The 21,151-nt window shown below is 46.0% G+C and overlaps 1 protein-coding gene across 1 annotated transcript; it reads left to right on the top strand.

The window, feature by feature from the left end:
* Positions 1 to 325: 325 nt before the first annotated feature.
* On the top strand, positions 326 to 20,752 carry c5 (complement component 5). The gene is given in 43 exon segments (XM_053421501.1): positions 326 to 588; positions 1,396 to 1,591; positions 1,694 to 1,847; positions 2,455 to 2,525; positions 2,639 to 2,736; positions 2,832 to 2,914; positions 2,994 to 3,084; positions 3,157 to 3,265; positions 4,219 to 4,351; positions 4,436 to 4,551; positions 4,665 to 4,853; positions 5,075 to 5,278; positions 5,348 to 5,560; positions 6,806 to 6,955; positions 7,034 to 7,069; positions 7,071 to 7,161; positions 7,235 to 7,300; positions 8,486 to 8,671; positions 8,761 to 8,845; positions 8,926 to 9,008; positions 9,099 to 9,235; positions 9,335 to 9,568; positions 9,714 to 9,774; positions 9,921 to 10,010; positions 10,110 to 10,322; positions 10,415 to 10,490; positions 10,561 to 10,720; positions 10,825 to 10,929; positions 13,000 to 13,171; positions 13,564 to 13,688; positions 13,762 to 13,842; positions 13,936 to 14,088; positions 14,835 to 14,897; positions 15,022 to 15,112; positions 15,217 to 15,256; positions 15,408 to 15,510; positions 16,301 to 16,375; positions 19,087 to 19,192; positions 19,407 to 19,490; positions 19,574 to 19,663; positions 19,844 to 19,936; positions 20,081 to 20,219; positions 20,314 to 20,752. Coding segments are annotated over 43 exon segments (5,178 nt in total). The 5' UTR covers positions 326 to 397; the 3' UTR covers positions 20,456 to 20,752.
* The last annotated feature ends 399 nt before the right edge of the window (positions 20,753 to 21,151 follow it).

Genomic DNA, 21,151 nt, shown 5'->3' with positions numbered 1-21,151 from the left:
CAGTCATTGAATGTAGGCATCAATATTTGTCTCCCTCTAGTGGCCGGTCTGATGTTTCCAGCTCGTCAGACAGTTCACTCATCAGTTGTCTAATGCAGTGGCTGTAATGACCTGTGCAGCCTCTAGAGGGCGCTGGAAACTCCCCTCAAACATTCAGTCGGCTTTGACTGGTGCAGTTTTTGAATCTGGTCAAACTGTAATTACCCAAAATTGTCACAGTACTGACACTTATTGATGTTTGTGTACCAAACCCATGAGATGTGAGCTGTGCGGTTGTGATTTGACAACGGCCTGATGACCTCAGAGTCAACACATTGTGTAAGAACAGAAAACACAGGCTGAGTCAATTCACCTTTTGGACACAAACACAGTCAGAGGAGGTTTTCTGACGACCTGCATGTATTTGCCAATAGTTGAGTGGAAATATGACCAATCAAACCTGAAGTCTGCTGACAGTCGGTCAGTCGTGTCAGTCCGAGTTGTGTCTGTCGATCTTCTTCAGTTTGTCTTTACCTTCAGGATGAAGGTGTGTGTCCTCCTGTTGTGTGTGTGTTGTCTCTGCTGGAGGACGGAGGCTCAGGAGAGATCGTAAGTAACATTTATTTATTATAGTTACAACTCTTAACTTTAGTTTCAAGGACGAACCTCGAAACTAAACGATGCATTCTGGGAACTCATGATTCTCAACAACGATTTGAAGAGTTTTGTTGGTTTGAGAAGAATCCTGAAACAAAGCTGCTGTGTGTTGAGTTCTGAAACAAACACAACATCAGCTGCTCACATGTTTGTTCACGTTGCTGAGCAGGGCTGTGCTCACACTCTGAGCGAGACCGGGGCTGACAATCAAACAGGGGCCCCTCTGTCCTCTGGCCTCCAGGACCCTGTCGCCTGATAACGCTCCTGCGAGCAGGATTGTTGAACGTTTTGATGAACGTCCACGTTTTATTTACATCTTTTGCAGAATGCATGTGTGTGAACATGTCGGCAGAGTGATACAGATTCCTCCCAACAGTTACACTACTGAATGGTTGTTGTGCAATACACCAACAAAGGACAGGATTTCTGACGTGTGGATTAGTGTGTAGCATTAGGCATGTTGACATGTTAACAATAACATGTCAACATGCTTCATCTTTCCTCTTAACTCAAACAGCATCTATCATTATAGGTTCCTATTATGTTCAATATCCCAACATCAAATATACACTGTACAACGAAATGCATCATCAGAAACTAGAGTATCACCTAGTGCCTCCTCCAGGTGTAATGCCTTATCTCGCCTGCAGGTTTATCCACATCGTCTGTTAATCGTTATATTTAGCAGGTTTGTCCTTGGGCCCGATGGTTCAGCACATCTGAGGAAGTGATGAGACCTCCTGCCTCCTTGTCCTTCAGGTATCTGGTGACAGCTCCTCTCTCCTTGCGCCTGGATGCTGAGGAGACAGTGTTGCTGCAGCTGTTTGGGTTTTCAGAGGAGAAGATGGTCTACGTGTTTATAAAGACCTCCATGGCTCCAGATCATGTGGTTCTAACTCGAGAGGTCGTGACCCTCAACACTCAGAACCACCATCAGGCTGCTGCCAGAGTCCGGGTGGGTCATGCAACAAAGTTACCAACTTGGGTCATTTAATCGAAACGTTTCCCTGCAGTGTGATTGAATCGTGATGTCACTTCCTCTTCTGTTTCTGTCCAGCTGTACCCAAGTCAACTGGATAAGGGTGTGACACATGTGATCCTCCACGTCCAATCAGCAGAGATCAACCAGCACCGGTTGGTCCCTGTCAGCCGCTCCAACGGCTTCCTGTTCATCCAAACGGACAAACCGCTGTACACCCCTCACCAGCATGGTGAGAGCCAAAAGCCGGGGTGGGGCTTCACACCCCTCAGCCCCACCCCTCCGTCCCACTACCTGATGGGACGGAGGGGTGGAGCTGAGGGGTGGGACTTCACACCTTTCTAAACAGAGATTCTTCCAACCCTCGAAAGGAGGGGTACCCAGAATGCCTTGCGAATCACCTGAACACTCGGAGAGAGACCCACAAATGTAGTATTCTCTCTAATCATACACATTCACGTGGCATCTGTTGCACTAGTGTCCGTCGTGGAAGACGGATACTCACATGTGTCTCTGAGGTTTCTACCTTCTTTACCTGTTAAAGGTTTTAGTAGTTTTACTCTTGCTTTACGGGGTCCTCATTTAGGTCCTCATCATCGCTCACAAAGTCAGTTAGTCGTCCCCCAGCTGGTCCTCCTTCAGTCCTCTTGTTACCTCGTTCAGATTGTCCCTTTTCAGGTAGTCCTCATCAATCCTTGTTCAGAAGGTCTCTCAGGTTGCTCTATCAGTCCTTGTTGAGGTAGTCCTCATTTGGCTTCTCCTCGGCTGCTCATAAATTCAGGTAGTCAAATGATAAAATCAAGTTTTCCTGGTCAACTCATTTTAATCTGTGTGTCCAGTCAAAGTTCGGGCATTCTCCCTGAACCAGGAGCTGGGACCGGCCAATCGCAGCGTCTTCCTGACCTTTAAGGTGAGTGCAATTATCTGCAGGACCAGAAGAGGACAGCAACGCTTACAGGTTAATGCATTTAGTTTTCAATCATCTCAGAACTGATCTCTGATCAGTTATTTTGTCTCCCACAGGACCCGGATCATACGACAGTGGACATTGTGGAGATGTTTGATTTGAATAATGGAATCCCATCAATGCAAAACCCTTTCAAGATCCCCATCAAACCAAAGTAAGAACTTTCAGAACCAAACTGACTGAGACCGTGTGGAGCTGTCAATGTGATTCCAGGCTGTTTGTAATGTGGTGGACTGTGTGTGATTCCAGGTTGGGGATCTGGTCCATTGATGCTTCATACTCAGATGATTTCACCACAACAGCGAGGACGGACTTTGAAGTTAAAGAATATGGTATGGAATATGATGATTATACCACTGATACTTGTGCTGATAAGTATAACGGCATTAATTAAGTGTCAGTCTGTGTTAGTTCTTCCCAGTTTCTCCATCCTCCTGGAGCCGGAAGCAAATTACATCAGCTATGGAACTTTCAACAGATTCAGCTTCAAGGTCTCAGCCAGGTAAATAAACATCATCTTGTTCACACATGATGAGTCCAAACGGTTTGGCACCATGTTTCCTGCTCGTCTCAGGTATCTGCACGGGGCTCCGGTGGCTGACGGGGAGCTGTTCCTCCGGTACGGCTACGTGAGCGGGAAGAGTCCTCCAGTCATCATCCCCAACTCGGTCACCAGGGAGAGAGTAAGACGCCTTCACAGCAACTCATTGAATATCATGTTCACTAAATTACTCAGCTGTAATGAATGTGTCCAGTACAATAAAACCACAGTGTTGAAGAATGACTCGTCCTCATGGTGAATATGAGCCGTCATCATCAGGTCAAGTGAAGTTAGTGCAGAGGTGTCCAAACCTGTCTTCTCCCTCTGACCAGCAGGGGGCGACGACTCTGGTAGTTTCTATAGAAAGTGACTTCTCACTTTATGACGTCAGTGAACATTCAGGAGTTTCTGTCTCAGTCTCTAGTTTTGAAGTCTTCTAGAAACTATGAATTATGATCATTTAGAGTCAAACAGACCGTAAAGCACCAGATGTGTTGGGGGGGGGATACCACAGAGTGATTGACAGCTAGCACCATCCAATGGGAGCAGGTGGCAGGTGCAGTGTCCTTCAGCTCTCAGTCAGACTCCTACCCCACTCCTCCATATATTGTTACTTCTGTTTTCAAAAAACCAAGATGGCGCTGAACACAAAGTGAAACTGAGACTTGTGAACAGCAGCTCCAGACCAACAGGGGGCGTCACAGCGGCGTTGATGGACCAAACCAAAGTCTCGTCTGGAACTAAAACTTTAGCATCGAGTATCAAAACATAATAAAGAAAACGTTTCCTTCTGGGTTTTGTTTCAGTTACAGCAAAGTTCCAACAGCAGCATTTTTTAAAGTAATTTAAAACAACGTTGTGTTATTCACCGACTGGCAGTAATGTTTGCAGTATTAAAGTTTATTGCCACTATTACACCATGTTTTATAGCTCTGGGTCTATTACATCATATTTAGTCTGATGTAATCAACTACAGTAGATAATTTAGCCTTTAGCTGTGTGAGCTTCACTCGTGTATGTCTATATGTTGATAAAGTGCAGAAACTAAACCTGTGTGTGTGTGTGTGTGTGTGTGTGTGTGTGTGTCTGCATCAGTTGTCTTCGACAGGTGAGGTGGATGTGATTGTGAACTGTGAGACGGTTCTGTCCAAACACACTGGCCCGAAAGATCTCAACAGTCTGATCGGGAAGTACCTGTACATCGCTGTCCTGCTGAAGGAGGACACAGGTACTCACATAACCACCACATGTCTTACCCCAACACGTCACCCACACAGCAGGGACATTTACGTCCCCGCCTCTTGTCTCTCAGGTGGTATCTCTCAGGAGGCGGAGTTTGCTGGCGTGAAGTTCGTCAAATCACCTTATAGACTGAGCTTGGTGTCAACGCCCCCCTTCATCAAACCTGGACTCCCTTATAACATCCAGGTGGATGCTCAGTCTGTCCATGTCCTCACTCACATTATACGACCATACAAAATGTAACATATTTCTTTATATTAATATAATTACTGTGAGAAATAAGTGACAACAATGTTCAGGTGCTGGTGAAGGATCACCTGGACAAGCCGATGAACCGGGTTCGGGTGCAGCTGGTGGAGCGACAGCTGATCCGCCAGGGGAAGACAACGGAGGACATTCCCTGTTCCGACAGCGCCAACAGCCAATCAGACGGCCTCGCTGTCTTCATCTGCAACACCCCCCGTGAAGCAGAGAGCGTGAAGCTGAAGGTAACAAGATGGAGAGGATTTCTATATCTACAATCTCATCATGATCTTTGTTTGTTATTGTTTACTCGTTGTTAATATTTTCTTGATAATTAGTTGTTGTTGATTACTTGCTATGGTTTGTACTTTGTTGTTTTTCATAGGTAATGTCTACTTGTTATTTATTTGTTATTGTTTACATATCATGTACATGTTATATGTTACCTACTGTTTGTTTGACTCAGTTTGAGACGGCTGACCCCGCCCTCCCAGCCGCCAGTCAGGTGAGTCTGAGTTTACATGCGGCGGCGTATCACTCCCCGAACCAGCGCTACCTGTACATCGACCCCCCCCTGCCCGGCCGCGGCCTGGTGGCGGGACAATACGCCAACATCCAGGTGTACTCGGCCACGCCCTCCTACCTGCCTGTCGGAGCCCTCAGCTACCTGGTGAGAGGACACAGCAGCTGATGTCCACTGCTCTGTCTCGGTAGCTGCTGATGACCCCCCTCTGTGCAGGTGCTCTCCAAGGGGAAGGTGGTGGCGTTCGATAGCCACCAGTTCGTCCCCAGTGCAGACAACAAGCAGACTCTGAGCTTCAAGGTGACCAGCGCCATGGCCCCGTCCATCAGACTGCTGGTCTACTACATCCTGTTTGGAGAGGGGACGTCCGAGCTGGTGGCCGACTCCGTCTGGTTGGACGTCAGAGACAAGTGTGTCAGTGGACTCCAGGTAAGGAGGGGCGTCAGGTGATGGATGCTGCTCTGATTGGTTGATCCCTTCTCATGACGTGCTTCAGCTCCAGGTTACAAAATGTCGGACGTAAGAGAAAATCTGTGTCTGAACAATCAACGTCAACTCGACTTCATAAGTTCAAAACCTCTCTTACCACATCCACCAGGGGGCAGCTCAGAGTCACATATTACTGACAACAAGTCAGTTAAGAAAGAGTGTAAAACAGAGGCAGTGTTGTAAATGGCCTCTGAGGCCGTGTCCGATCAGACACTCTGCCCCCCCATGGTTTCAGGTGGAACTGTCCGAATCAATCTTTGACAGGAAGTGAACCCTCGCTCCTCGTTTACTCAGTTTGGTTTCCTGTCTTTGTTCTATTTCACAGATGGACTCCGCCCACTAGTGGTCGACATCCTGTATTGCATGTCGCTTTTGTGGAGTATGGTTTTGTGGATCTTACTCTAATCAATCTATCAATTATATTATTATCAAGATATCCATTGATGTATACAAATAGATGTATATGAGTGTATATGTAGATTAACTCTCCCACATTTATTTATCTTATTTGTCTAATCTTAAATTTAATCAGATAAATTTAAGCTGTGTTTAATTTATATAAAAATATAATATCAAGTTTATATTTCATTAAACAACTCAGTAGACGTCTTTAAAAATTACTTAAACATTCTCTTTGCTTCAGACTCTAGGATCCTACTCTCCAGATGCTGTTCTTATGTTTCATAAATATGATCACTTCTTATTTGTATTACACTTGAAGTTATTTTATTTATTTTGTAAGTAAAGCTCTTAGTTCTTGTATGAAAGGTGCTTCACAAATACATTTCTATTATTATTATTATTATAACAATATTAAATAATTAATAATAATCCAGGGCGTGTCTGCTCCTGCACTGCTATTTGGTTGCCATAGTGATCAGAATGGTTGCTAGTGAAGTGCAGGTTTTCGTGTGAACATGTTGTTGTCATGGTGATCTGGGAGGAGTTGTTCTGATTGGTGGGGATTCTGTGAGCTTGATCAATCAATCAATTAATCAATCAATCAATCAATCAATCAATCAAATTTGATTTGAATAGCCCATAATCACACAAATCACAGTTTGTCTCATAGGGTTCTAACAAGGTGTGTGTGTGTGTGTGTGTGTGTGTGTGTGTGTGTGTGTCTGTGTGTGTCTGTGTGTGTGTGTGTGTGTGTGTGTGTGTGTGTGTGTGTGTGTTTGTCAGACTGAGCTCTCAGTTCGTAGGCGGAGCTACAAGCCAAAGGAAAAACTGCAACTGGACATCAGGACCAATCAGGACGGACTTGTGGCTCTGTCGGCTATAGACCCCGCCCTCTTCACACTACGACCCAACCACAGAGACCCTGTTTCCACGGTAACACAGAAAACATCTTCATATGAATATTGTTAAATCTGTGAGCGAGTGAAACTTCAACGTGAACGTGGTTCACAGGTTCTACGCCACATCGAGCAGAGCGACCTGGGCTGTGGGGGGGGGGGGCGGCAAAGACAGTGCAGACGTTTTTCGATTGGCCGGCCTCACCTTCATCACCAATGCCAACTCCCAGCCATCAACCCACAGTATGTCAATCAATCAATCAACCAATCAACTAATTAAACGGATTAAGACATGTTGTGTTGGTGATGTCATCAGGTGACACGTGCACAGCAGCGGTTCGTCCAAAACGAGCTGTGACTGACGAGGAGAAGAGGAAGAAAGGTGAGGCTCCACACGTCCATCATCTTTGCAGAGTGAAGCATCATGGAGATATTTTCTCTTTCATTATTAATTATATAACAAGGGTTTTTCATAGTTTTATGGAAACAAGCCTCTGGCGCCACCAGCAGGAGAGGCTCAATTCATGTCTGTCCCTCTAGCGCCCTCTGGTGGATGTGTCGATTTAGTGAGTGTCTACCTATGGGGTGCCGTTTGTAAAGCATCTCACGCTGAAAATAACAGCAACATTTTGTCACATTTAGCTTCAAACCATGTTTAAATCTAAATGTTAAATCTGATTTTGATTCAGATTTAACATTTGGATTTAGATTTAACATTTAGATTTAACATTTAGATTTAAATTTAAATTTAACATTTAGATTTAGATTTAACATTTAGATTTAACATTTAGATTTAGATTTAGGTTTAGATTAAAAATTTAGATTTCACATTTAGATTTAGATTTAAATTTAACATTTAGATTTAGATTTAGATTTAACATTTGGATTTAGATTTAACATTTAGATTTAACATTTAGATTTAAATTTAAATTTAACATTTAGATTTAGATTTAACATTTAGATTTAACATTTAGATTTAGATTTACGTTTAGATTAAAAATTTAGATTTCACATTTAGATTTAGATTTAAATTTAACATTTAGATTTAGATTTAGATTTAGATTTAGCATTTAGATTTAACATTTAACATTTAAGTGTAACATTTAACATTTGGATTTAAATATTTAAAATATCTCTAAGTTGACAAATATTTTTGTAAATGTGCAAAAAAGTGACTCTCAAAAATTTACACCAGTTTTTTAAACATTGTTTGAAGCTAAACGTGACAAAATGTTGCTGTTATTTTCAGCGTGAGCTGCTTTACAAACTGCACCCCCGACCTACCTGGGTCTGGCTGTAAATCTAGTTTCTTCTGTTCTGACAAACTAACGTGATGTTGTTCCTTCACCTGATTATTTCCAATGATTTTGAGATAGTGTCAAATAGTTTTATGCATTTTTGGCGAATCAACCGAAGCTCGTTTGTTTCATGTGAAGTGTTTGTTTTTTGCTGCTCAGTCCTGGTTTGAGACTCAATGTCTGTCGGTGAAATCGTTTTGCTGATCCTCTTTCAGCGTCAGTGTGAACAGGAACCTGAGTGACTCTGCTTTGTGTTTGTCTCTGAGCAGCAGAGAGTCACGGTTCTCTGAAGGTCTGCTGTGTACAGGGGATGAGGTTCATCCCAAAGAGTGTGACGTGTCGCCAGCTCGCCGCCGAGAAGCACAGGACACGCCCCCGCTGCCGCGACGTCTTCAGGTCCTGCTGCGAGTTCATCCAGCTGCACCTGGACCACAACCTGGTCCTGGGACGCCACGGTCAGTCAGGACCCACGTCACTGGTGCAACAAACCACATCCCAGATCTTAACACTGTGTTTGTGTGTGTGTGTGTGTGTGCGTGTGCAGACATGGGGGCAGACTTTGACCTGGCGCCCTCTCTGGTGCGGAGCTACTTTCCAGAGAGCTGGCTGTGGGAGGTGCAGAGCGTCAGGTGACACACATCAAACACAAAACCATTGTGTCCAGTGATGCAGGTGAAGCCTAAATAACACTGTGTGTGTGTGTGCTCAGTTCAGGTCAGGTGTCGGTCAGCAGGACTCTACCAGACTCTCTCACCTCCTGGGAGATCAAGGCCATCGGAATGTTCAGGAACGGTGAGTCATCACCATCATCTTCATCTTCCTCATCTTCATCCTTTTCTCATTGTCACATTGAATCTCCCTGTGTGTCTTTGTGTCCTCCAGGTTTGTGTGTTGACTCGGTGCAGGTGTCGGTCAGTAAGTCGTACAGCGTTGACGTTCCGTTGCCATACCAGGTGGTGAGAGGAGAGCAGCTGCAGCTGTCCGGCTCTGTGTACAACCACCAGGCCGACAGCATCATGGTACCGTCACCCAACTACATATCCCATGATGCTCGGAGTCAGCTGGGAGCTGTGGTCAAGGAGAGCTAACCGAGTGTGTTGCCAATGTCTCCTCCCCAGTACTGTGTGACACTGACGGCCGGACCGGAACTCTGTCTACTCCAGTCCCAAGCAGCTGCCGGGGGGGCGGGGCTGCGCTCCACGCCCTGCAGCTGGAGCCCTCTGGCAGCAGGGGGCGTCGGAAAAGTGACCTTCACCCTGATGGGCCTGGAGCCTGGAGAACACTCCCTGATCTTCACCCTGAAGACCAAACAAGGCAACAGAGACGTCCTGGAGAAGAAGCTCCGAGTGGTGGTTAGTACCTGATGGTTGGATGGTTGGTTCACCATTAGTCACCAAGTGTCACCATCATATTTAGACCAATCAGGTGCTGTCCTATGTTAAAGTGTTCGTTCCTGTGAAGCTGTGAATCATCCTTATCTCCCCCATGTGTCTCCAGCCTGAAGGGGTGAGGAGAGAGGAGTTCTCTGGAGGGAGACTCGACCCACAGGGACTCTACGGTAAGGTTCTTCTGTCGCTCTGCGCTCGACACTCTGCACTCGACACTCTGCACTCGACGCTCTGCACTCGACGCTCTGCACTCGACACTCTGCACTCGACACTCTGCACTCGTCCTCTGACGTTCTGACTCTTCGTGCTGTCGCAGGTTCGGAGAAGAGGACGGTGACGCTGAAGAACAAACTGCCCACAAACATCGTCCCCAACTCGGCTGTGGAGAGAATGCTCACAATCAACGGTAAGACGTGAGATTTCATTTTCAAATGGAGGCAGGAAGCTGCAAACCAGAAGCATGCTGGGTAATCGTATCCTCACTCTGAGCTTGTGGATGTTCCAGGTGAAGTTCTAGGTGAGGTCTTGTCGGTGATGCACAACCCTGAAGGCCTCAGACGACTGGTCAACCTGCCAGCTGGGTCAGCGGAGGCGGAGCTGGGCGGACTCCTCCCCCTCGTCCACGTGTATCGGTACCTGGAGACAACGAGGAGCTGGGACGTCCTGGGACCAGACATCCAGAAGAGCTCAGCAGACCTGAGCCAGAAGATCAGAGAGGGTGAGGAGCGTTGAAGACACTAAATGATCAGGCCCAATGTGCTGACTGGTCACAGTGTGTGTGTGTGTGTGTGTGTGTGTGTGTGTGTGTAGGTCTGGTCGGCATCAGCTCCTTCAGACATGGCGACTCCAGCTACAGCATGTGGATCAAGCAGACGCCCAGCACCTGGTAAGACCAGCTCCACTGAACCTCCTCCACACGACCATGTTTCAGTTTGAAACTCTGCGTGGTCTCTCAGGCTGACCGCCCTGGTGGTGAAGACGCTGTCTCTGGTGGACCAGGTCGTCCCGATGGACCATGAGTCTCTGTCCAACTCTGTGGCGTGGCTGATCCACAGCGCCCAGCAGCGAGACGGGTCCTTCACCGACACGTCCTCCTTCAGACCCAACAAAGTCATGGTCGGGCCCACACGTCTTCTGTTGTTTCGTTTTTTTTACTGACATTTCCTCCTGCCATGTGACCTCTGTGACCTCTGTGTGTGGTTGTCTCTGATTGGCTGCAGGCAGCGGGGAGCGATGTGGTCGAGCGGTCGGTCTATCTCACCTCCTTTGTGTTGATCTCCTTGAAAAGAGCGACGAGCATCAGAGACCCGATCCTGCAGCTCAGAGTGAGAACCACCTCTCAGCTTCTGCTTCTCCTCGTGATCCTTTCATTCTCCTGTTGTGCAGCAGGACACTGAGACACTGAGACACTGAGACACTGAGACACCGAGACACTGAGACGCTGAGACACTGAGACACTGAGACAAAGAGACACTGAGACACTGAGACACAGAGACACTGAGACACTGAGACACCGAGACACCGAGACACAGAGACACTGAGACACTGAGACGCAGAGACACTGAGATGCTGAGACACTGAGACGCAGAGACGCTGAGACACTGAGACACTGAGACACTGAGACACTGAGACACCGAGACACTGAGACGCTGAGACACTGAGACACTGAGACACCGAGACACTGAGACAATGAGACACTGAGACACTGAGACACTGAGACACCGAGACACCGAGACACAGAGACACTGAGACACTGAGACACCGAGACACTGAGACGCTGAGACACTGAGACACTGAGACACCGAGACACTGAGACACTGAGACACCGAGACACCGAGACACTGAGACAATGAGACACCGAGACACCGAGACACCGAGACAATGAGACACCGAGACACAGAGACACTGAGACACTGAGACACTGAGACACAGAGACACTGAGACGCTGAGACACTGAGACACTGAGACAAAGAGACACTGAGACACCGAGACACCGAGACACCGAGACAATGAGACACCGAGACACCGAGACACCGAGACACCGAGACACCGAGACACAGAGACACAGAGACACTGAGACACTGAGACACAGAGACACAGAGACGCTGAGACGCTGAGACGCTGAGACGCTGAGACACTGAGACGCTGAGACGCTGAGACACAGAGACACAGAGACACTGAGACGCTGAGACACTGAGACACTGAGACAAAGAGACACTGAGACACAGAGACACTGAGACGCTGAGACACAGAGACAATGAGACACTGAGACGCTGAGACGCTGAGACACTGAGACACTGAGACAAAGAGACACTGAGACACTGAGACACAGAGACACTGAGATGCTGAGACACAGAGACGCTGAGACACTGAGACACTGAGACAAAGAGACACTGAGACACTGAGACACAGAGACACTGAGATGCTGAGACACAGAGACGCTGAGACACTGAGACACTGAGACAAAGAGACACTGAGACACTGAGACACAGAGACACTGAGATGCTGAGACACAGAGACACTGAGATGCTGAGACACAGAGACACAGAGACACTGAGACGCTGAGACACTGAGACACTGAGACAAAGAGACACTGAGACACTGAGACACAGAGACACTGAGACGCTGAGACACAGAGACACTGAGACACTGAGACACAGAGACACTGAGATGCTGAGACACAGAGACGCTGAGACACTGAGACACTGAGACACTGAGACACTGAGACACTGAGACAAAGAGACACTGAGACACAGAGACACAGAGACACTGAGATGCTGAGACACAGAGACGCTGAGACACTGAGACACTGAGACAAAGAGACACAGAGACACTGAGATGCTGAGACACAGAGACGCTGAGACACTGAGACACTGAGACAAAGAGACGCTGAGACACTGAGACACTGAGACACTGAGACACAGAGACACTGAGATGCTGAGACACAGAGACGCTGAGACACTGAGACACTGAGACAAAGAGACGCTGAGACACTGAGACACTGAGACACTGAGACAAAGAGACACTGAGACACTGAGACACAGAGACACTGAGACAAAGAGACACAGAGACGCTGAGACGCTGAGACAAAGAGACACTGAGACAAAGAGACACAGAGACAAAGAGACACAGAGACGCTGAGACGCTGAGACACTGAGACGCAGAGACGCTGAGACACTGAGACACTGAGACGCTGAGACACTGACGGCCCCTAGCTCCTCTACATTAGAGCAAGAGCCACATGTTGAAAAAACTAGTTTTGTGTCCAGTGGTCCTCGTATTGTCCCTGCTTGTTTCACATGCACTTCCCATCTTTCTGATTTCAAGGTTCTTATGCTAACTTTGTAAGAACCCGAGATCAGAATGTTTTTTGTCCCTCTTGTCCTTTCTCTTAGTTTCATGATGACAGCATTAAGTCTGCAGCAAACTACATTTCCCAGCATGCCCTAGGTGTCAAGAGTGTGTATGTGCGTGCGGTGGCGACCTATGCTCTTACCCTTCATGACCCCAACAGCATGGCAGCCAATCAGCTGCTCACCAGCCTGGAGAACCTGGCCCGGCAGAAAGGTGTGTGTGCGTTTTCTTATCCTAGTGGGGACCTGAGTGACTCATTAACCTAACTGAGGAGGACTTGTGTGTGTGTGTGTGTGTGTGTGTGTGTGTGTGTCTGTGTGTCACTCCTCCGTCTCCTCTTCTTCACTGTAATCACTCAGAGGAAACTCACGAATCTCCTTCTGTGTGTTATAGCTTTTTGTGTGCATCACACACTCCTGGTCGATGATTGCCTGTAACACACACACAAACACACACACTTTGAGTTCAACATCAGAGACACACACGCACTTCCTGTTCATCTGCCCAGGCCTGCCACTAAACACAAAGTGTGTGTGTGTGTGTGTGTGTGTGTGTGTGTGTGTGTGTGTGTGTGTGTGTGTGTGTGTGTGTGTGTGTGTGTACAGGTCACCCTGCTGTACTCAGGTACTGGCAGGAGTCCAGCGTAACAGCCGATTGGCTGAAACCCGACCAATCCAGCGGTTTGACGGTGGAGGCGACAGCTTACGTCCTGCTCACTGTGTTACTCAAGGTGACACATGCTTTTATTTTGTTAACATCCATGAGTCGAGATGTTTTGAAATAACACGTGTTTTATTTTGAAGGGGAGGATCCAATACGCCAACCCAATCCTTTCCTGGCTGACACAGGACCAGCATTACGGAGAGGGTTTCTACTCTGTCCAGGTACAAACACACACAGACACACACACACACACAAACACACACACACACACACACACACACTAGCACACGCAGCTGACCTTTGACCTCTCTCAGGACACAGTGCTGACCCTGGAGGCCGTTGCAGAGTACCACAAAACTCTCCCTCGAGCCGTCCTCAGTCAGGACATCAACATACGGTACAGCAGGAAGGGGGCGCTAGCACGAGTCCAGCTCAGCCACACCCGACCTGTGGCCACACCCATCCAGGTGAGACAGGTGCAATGACACAGGTGCAGGTGCAGTGAGACAGAGACAGGTGCAGTGAGACAGGTGCAGTGACAAAGAGAAAGGTGCAGTGAGACAGAGACAGGTGCAGTGAGACAGAGACAGGTGCAGTGAGACAGAGACAGGTGCAGTGAGACAGAGACAGGTGCAGTGAGACAGAGACAGCTGCAGTGACAAAGAGAAAAGTGCAGTGAGACAGGTTTAGTGACTAAGAGACAGGTGCAGTGAGACAGAGACAGGTGCAGTGAGACAGGTGCAGTGACACAGAGACAGGTGCAGTGAGACAGAGACAGGTGCAGTGACACAGGTGCAGTGAGACAGGTGCAGTGACACAGAGACAGGTGCAGTGAGACAGGTGCAGTGAGACAGGTGCAGTGAGACAGGTGCAGTGACACAGGTGCAGTGAGACAGAGACAGGTGCAGTGAGACAGGTGCAGTGAGACAGAGAGAGGTGCAGTGAGACAGGTGCAGTGAGACAGGTGCAGTGAGACAGAGACAGGTGCAGTGAGACAGATGCAGTGACACAGGTGCAGTGAGACAGAGACAGGTGCAGTGAGGCAGGTGCAGTGAGACAGAGACAGGTGCAGTGAGACAGAGACAGGTGCAGTGAGACAGATGCAGTGAGACAGGTGCAGTGACACAGAGACAGGTGCAGTGAGACAGGTGCAGTGACACAGAGACAGATGCAGTGAGACACTGGACTCAGCAGTAACAGTTTGTTCTCTCAGGTGACGGAGGATGATGACATCACTGTGACCACAGGTTATGGGCGGGGTGTCTCTAATGTGAAGGTGGGTGTGGCTTAACTTTTACAACCGTTTACAACTTGAATCTTATGTTTGTCTCTTTGACGAGTGAAAGTTGGACCTGAACCATCAAGTTGAACTTAATGTCTGTCTCTTGGACTCGTTGCAGCTGAAGACAGTTTTTTATGAGACCAGCTCGTCCACGCAGACGTGTAACTTTGATGTCACCGTGGAGATGGTTGGCCCAGACGTCTCCAGAGGTTGGTACCAGTGAGCGAACCAGTCTGAGAACCAGTCTGAGAACCAGTCTGACGCCTGTTCCTCAACTGTCCACATGTCACCACCTTGTTCTTGTCCTCCTCAGAGCCCAGTATGAGTCATCCTCACCTGGTCGCCTGCGCAAAGTAAGAAAACTGAATCCAAAGTTTGATCTTTATGAATGAATCTCAAGATAAAGGGAAGTGACACAATCCAGAGAAGAGAGACTCCTCTGATGCTTGAAGGCTGGTTGTTGGTATGTGTGGTTAAATGTGTGTGTGTGTGTGTGTGTTGCAGGTATAAACCTCCTCCTAACGAGCTGCACACTGAGTCCAGTCTGACGGTGATGAAGATCCAGCTGCCGACCGGTGTGGACGGTTACCTGGACGACCTGAGACAGGTGTGTCTCATGTGTTTGTGGTTTCATCTGATTGGTTCCTTCTGGTTTCACGTTGTAGTTGATTGGTTCCTTCTGGTTTCACGTTGTAGTTGATTGGTTCCTTCTGGTTTCACGTTGTAGTTGATTGGTTCCTTCTGGTTTCATGTTGTAGTTGATTGGTTCCTTCTGGTTTCACGTTGTAGTTGATTGGTTCCTTCTGGTTTCACGTTGTAGTTGATTGGTTCCTTCTGGTTTCACGTTGTAGTTGATTGGTTCCTTCTGGTTTCACGTTGTAGTTGATTGGTTCCTTCTGGTTTCATGTTGTAGTTGATTGGTTCCTTCTGGTTTCACGTTGTAGTTGATTGGTTCCTTCTGGTTTCACGTTGTAGTTGATTGGTTCCTTCTGGTTTCATGTTGTAGTTGATTGGTTCCTTCTGGTTTCACGTTGTAGTTGATTGGTTCCTTCTGGTTTCACGTTGTAGTTGATTGGTTCCTTCTGGTTTCATGTTTTAGTTGATTGGTTCCTTCTGGTTTCACGTTGTAGTTGATTGGTTCCTTCTGGTTTCACGTTGTAGTTGATTGGTTCCTTCTGGTTTAATGTTGTAGTTAATAGGTTCCTTCTGGTTTCACGTTGTAGTTTAGGGACTAAACACAAAACACACGTGGGCAGAGTCTACCTATACTTGACTCTGATTGGTATTTAGACTGATTGTAGTAATCTTTCTTCTTCTTCTTCTACATCGTCAATGTTTATAATAATATATAGTATAAAATAAATGTATAATTTTATATAATAATACAATGTTTACAGTTCAGAGACGGTGACGAGCCGTTGATCTCCCACTACGAGCTGCAAGGAGACACTGTGGTTATTCAGATGGACTCAGTGAGTCACAACACACACTGTACACACAATCACTGACTGTACACAAATACAATCACTGACTGTATACACACACAATCACTGACTGTATACAAACACAATCACACACTGTACACAAACACAATCACTGGCTGTACACAAACATAATCACTGACTGTACACAAACATAATCATTGACTGTATACAAACACAATCACACACTGTACACAAACACAATCACTGACTGTATACAAACACAATCACTGACTGTACACAAACACAATCACTGACTGTATACAAACACAATCACAGACTGAATACAAACACAATCACTGACTGTACACAAACACAATCATAGACTGTACACAAACACAATCACTGACTGTATACAAACACAATCACAGACTGTATACAAACACAATCACAGACTGAATACAAACACAATCACTGACTGTACACAAACACAATCACTGACTGTACACAAACACAATCACTGACTGTATACAAACACAATCACAGACTGTAAACAAACACAATCACTGACTGTACACAAACACAATCACTGACTGTATACAAACACAATCACAGACTGTACACACACACAATCACTGACTGTATACACACAATCACTGACTGTATACAAACACAATCACAGACTGTACACACACACACAATCACTGACTGTATACAAACACAATCACAAACTGAATACAAACACAATCACTGACTGTACACAAACACAATCATAGACTGTACACAAACACAATCACAGACTGTACACAAACACAATCACTGACTGTATACAAACACAATCACAGACTGTACACACACATACAATCACTGACTGTACACAAACACAATCACTGACTGTATACAAACACAATCACAGACTGTACACACACACAATCACTGACTGTATACACACAATCACTGACTGTATACAAATACAATCACTGACTGTATACACACACAATCACTGACTGTATACAAACACAATCACTGACTGTATACACACAATCACTGACTGTATACAAATACAATCACTGACTGTATACACACACAATCACTGACTGTATACAAACACAATCACACACTGTACACAAACACAATCACTGACTGTACACAAACATAATCACTGACTGTACAAAAACATAATCACTGACTGTATACAAACACAATCACACACTGTACACAAACACAATCAATGACTGTATACAAACACAATCACAGACTGAATACAAACACAATCACTGACTGTATACAAACACAATCACTGACTGTACACACACACAATCACTGACTGTATACACACCCAATCACTGACTGTATACAAACACAATCACAGACTGTACACACACACACAATCACTGACTGTATACACACACAATAACTGACTGTATACAAACACAATCACTGACTGTACACAAACACAATCACTGACTGTATACAAACACAATCACAGACTGAATACAAACACAATCACTGACTGTACACAAACACAATCATAGACTGTACACAAACACAATCACAGACTGTACACAAACACAATCACTGACTGTATACAAACACAATCACAGACTGTACACACACATACAATCACTGACTGTACACAAACACAATCACTGACTGTATACAAACACAATCACAGACTGTACACAAACACAATCACTGACTGTATACAAACACAATCACAGACTGAATACAAACACAATCACTGACTGTACACAAACACAATCATAGACTGTACACAAACACAATCACAGACTGTACACAAACACAATCACTGACTGTATACAAACACAATCACAGACTGTACACACACATACAATCACTGACTGTACACAAACACAATCACTGACTGTATACAAACACAATCACAGACTGTACACAAACACAATCACAGACTGTACACAAACACAATCACTGACTGTATACAAACACAATCACAGACTGTATACAAACACAATCACTGACTGTACACAAACACAATCACTGACTGTATACAAACACAATCACTGACTGTATACAAACACAATCACAGACTGTACACACACATACAATCACTGACTGTACACAAACACAATCACTGACTGTATACAAACACAATCACAGACTGTACACACACACAATCACTGACTGTATACACACAATCACTGACTGTATACAAACACAATCACAGACTGTACACACACACAATCACTGACTGTATACACACACAATAACTGACTGTATACAAACACAATCACTGACTGTACACAAACATAATCACTGACTGTATACAAACACAATCACTGACTGTATACAAACACAATCACAGACTGTACACACACACAATCACTGACTGTATACACACACACACAATAACTGACTGTATACAAACACAATCACAGACTGTACACACACACAATCACAGACTGTACACAAACACAATCACTGACTGTATACAAACACAATCACAGACTGTATACAAACACAATCACAGACTGTACACAAACACAATCACAGACTGTACACACACACAATCACAGACTGTATACAAACACAATCACAGACTGTACACAAACACAATCACAGACTGTACACAAACACAATCACAGACTGTATACAAACACAATCACAGACTGTATACAAACACAATCACAGACTGTACACACACACAATCACAGACTGTATACAAACACAATCACAGACTGAGAATCAGTGAGTGTATATAAAGAGGATCATGTGATTGGTAGGTTCCCTCGGACGTCTTCCTGTGCGTTGGTTTTCGGGTCAGAACCAGTTTCATAGTGGGCGGAGCCAGTGATTCTGTGTTCAGTGTCTACGAGCCTCAGGACAAAGGTGAGTGACAGCTTCCTGTTGAAGGGATTTGTAGTTTTTATCAGACCTGAGCCAGTGAATCTGTTTTGTTTCCTTAACTTACTAATAAATGATATAAACTCTTTAATTTCTTTCACTGTCAGAATAATGAGACCAGATGTTTGTGGAGGAGCTGCAGATTGTTCATGATGGAGTTTTTAGAGTCAAGTTTATTCTGGACTGTTCTCTCCTGCAGGAAGCATGTGCAGCAAACTCTTCTCCTACCAGGAGCAGAAGCTGCAGCGCCTCTGTGTGGGCGAAGAGTGTCAGTGCATGACAGGTAACATCACTGCACTTCTGATCTAATCAAATGGAGAAAATGTTACTTAAATGAATGAAACCACGTGTTCTGTCGTTACACAGCTGCCTGCGCCACCTACAGGGGAAACGTGGACGTGACGCTGACGACCGCCAAACGTACCGAGGAGACCTGTCGACCGCACGTCAGATACGGTGACATCATCACACCTGTCAGCTGACAGATAGAGTTTCTATGTTCATCTGTTAATCCTTTCCACGTCGCGTATGACCGAGGGACAAAGTATTTTAGGTTTAAAATGTTTGCTTCATGTTGGTTCTCATCGCAGCAGCTTGAGTTCAAACCATGTGACCCAATCCGTTTCCTCTCCGCAGCCTTCAAGGTGACGGTGACGTCTTCAGCAGCCGACGGAGACTTTATGACCTTCACAGCCTCCGTGGTGGAAGTCCTGAAGAACACAGATAAAGGTGAACCTGATTCAATCAGTGCTCAAAGTTCAAAGGTCACAGTGACTTCAGATGAGCCTGGAATATAACTGAAACGTCTGTGCTGTGTGTGTGTTTGTGTGTGTGTGTTTGTGTGTGTGTGTGACCTTGTTATTGTTGTTGTAGCGTTTGAGGCGGTGAGTTCAGGTACAGAGGTGGAGCTGGTAAAAAAGATCACCTGCAGCCATGTGGACATTCAAAGCCACAAACAGTACCTGGTGACAGGAGCCAGAGGGTCAGAGGTCAGGCTCAGCCACGGCCTCAGGTCAGTGTCCCTCACTCTCTCTCAGCTGCACCTTACGTCTCATGTCTCCCGTCTCCCGTCTCATTTCCAACATCTCACATCTCCCGTCCCACAGGTATCGTCTCCCTCTGGACTCGGACACGGTGGTGGAGCTATGGCCAGCAGATTGTAGTTCTCCCTCCTGTTTGGACTACGTGTCCCAGCTGGAGGACTTTGCTCTGGAGCTGCAGTTGTCCTCCTGTCCTGACGCATCCTAACGATAGAAAATGACTTCTCTTGGCAGCAGGTGGAGTCGCCGCCTGCTGGTCATTAGAGAGAACACAGGCTTCAGCAACTTCAGTTTAAACACGAAAAAATTTAAAAAATGTTCTTGATGCAGAAAAGTGTTTTGAAAGTTTAACTGATTATAAACATTTGCTTCTATAAAAAAACGATGTTTTCTGTAAAACAATATAAAAACCTGTGTGTAAATGAAACAAACTGATTTTAAAGCTTCAATATCTGATGATTTTTATAAGTTTCTTGTTTCATTAAAATGTCTCTGAGATCTTTAAGTCAATGTGATTCAACATTAAATCAAAGTGAGTGAATGAGTGAGTGAGTGCAGCTCTGAAGAGAGAGAGGACTCCTCATGTGATGATCATTTTCATACAGGTTCAGTTCACAGGAATCACACTGTGATGAAATAGTGACAAACGTTATCAGGACTCAAGCATGAAACTTACTGAAACTTCGCATTTTTCCTCGTTCGTACGTTTGTTTAATGTGTCGAGTCGCCATGTTAACGTGAGCAGAGGTGAAGTCACCAGACACCGGTGGCTCGTCCCGCTCCAGTGCAGGGTCATGGGCCCGGTGGCCCAGAGGCCCAGAGGCCCCGTGGCCCCGTGGCCCAGTGGCCCCGGTGGCCCTGTAGACCCGTGGCCCGGTGGCCCAGAGGCCCAGAGGCCCCGTGG

This window comes from Pleuronectes platessa, chromosome 4 (assembly GCF_947347685.1).
Source record: "Pleuronectes platessa chromosome 4, fPlePla1.1, whole genome shotgun sequence".
NCBI lineage: Eukaryota > Metazoa > Chordata > Actinopteri > Pleuronectiformes > Pleuronectidae > Pleuronectes > Pleuronectes platessa.
The sequence above is the reverse complement of the archived record's forward strand: the minus strand, read 5'-3'. Positions and strand labels throughout refer to the sequence as shown.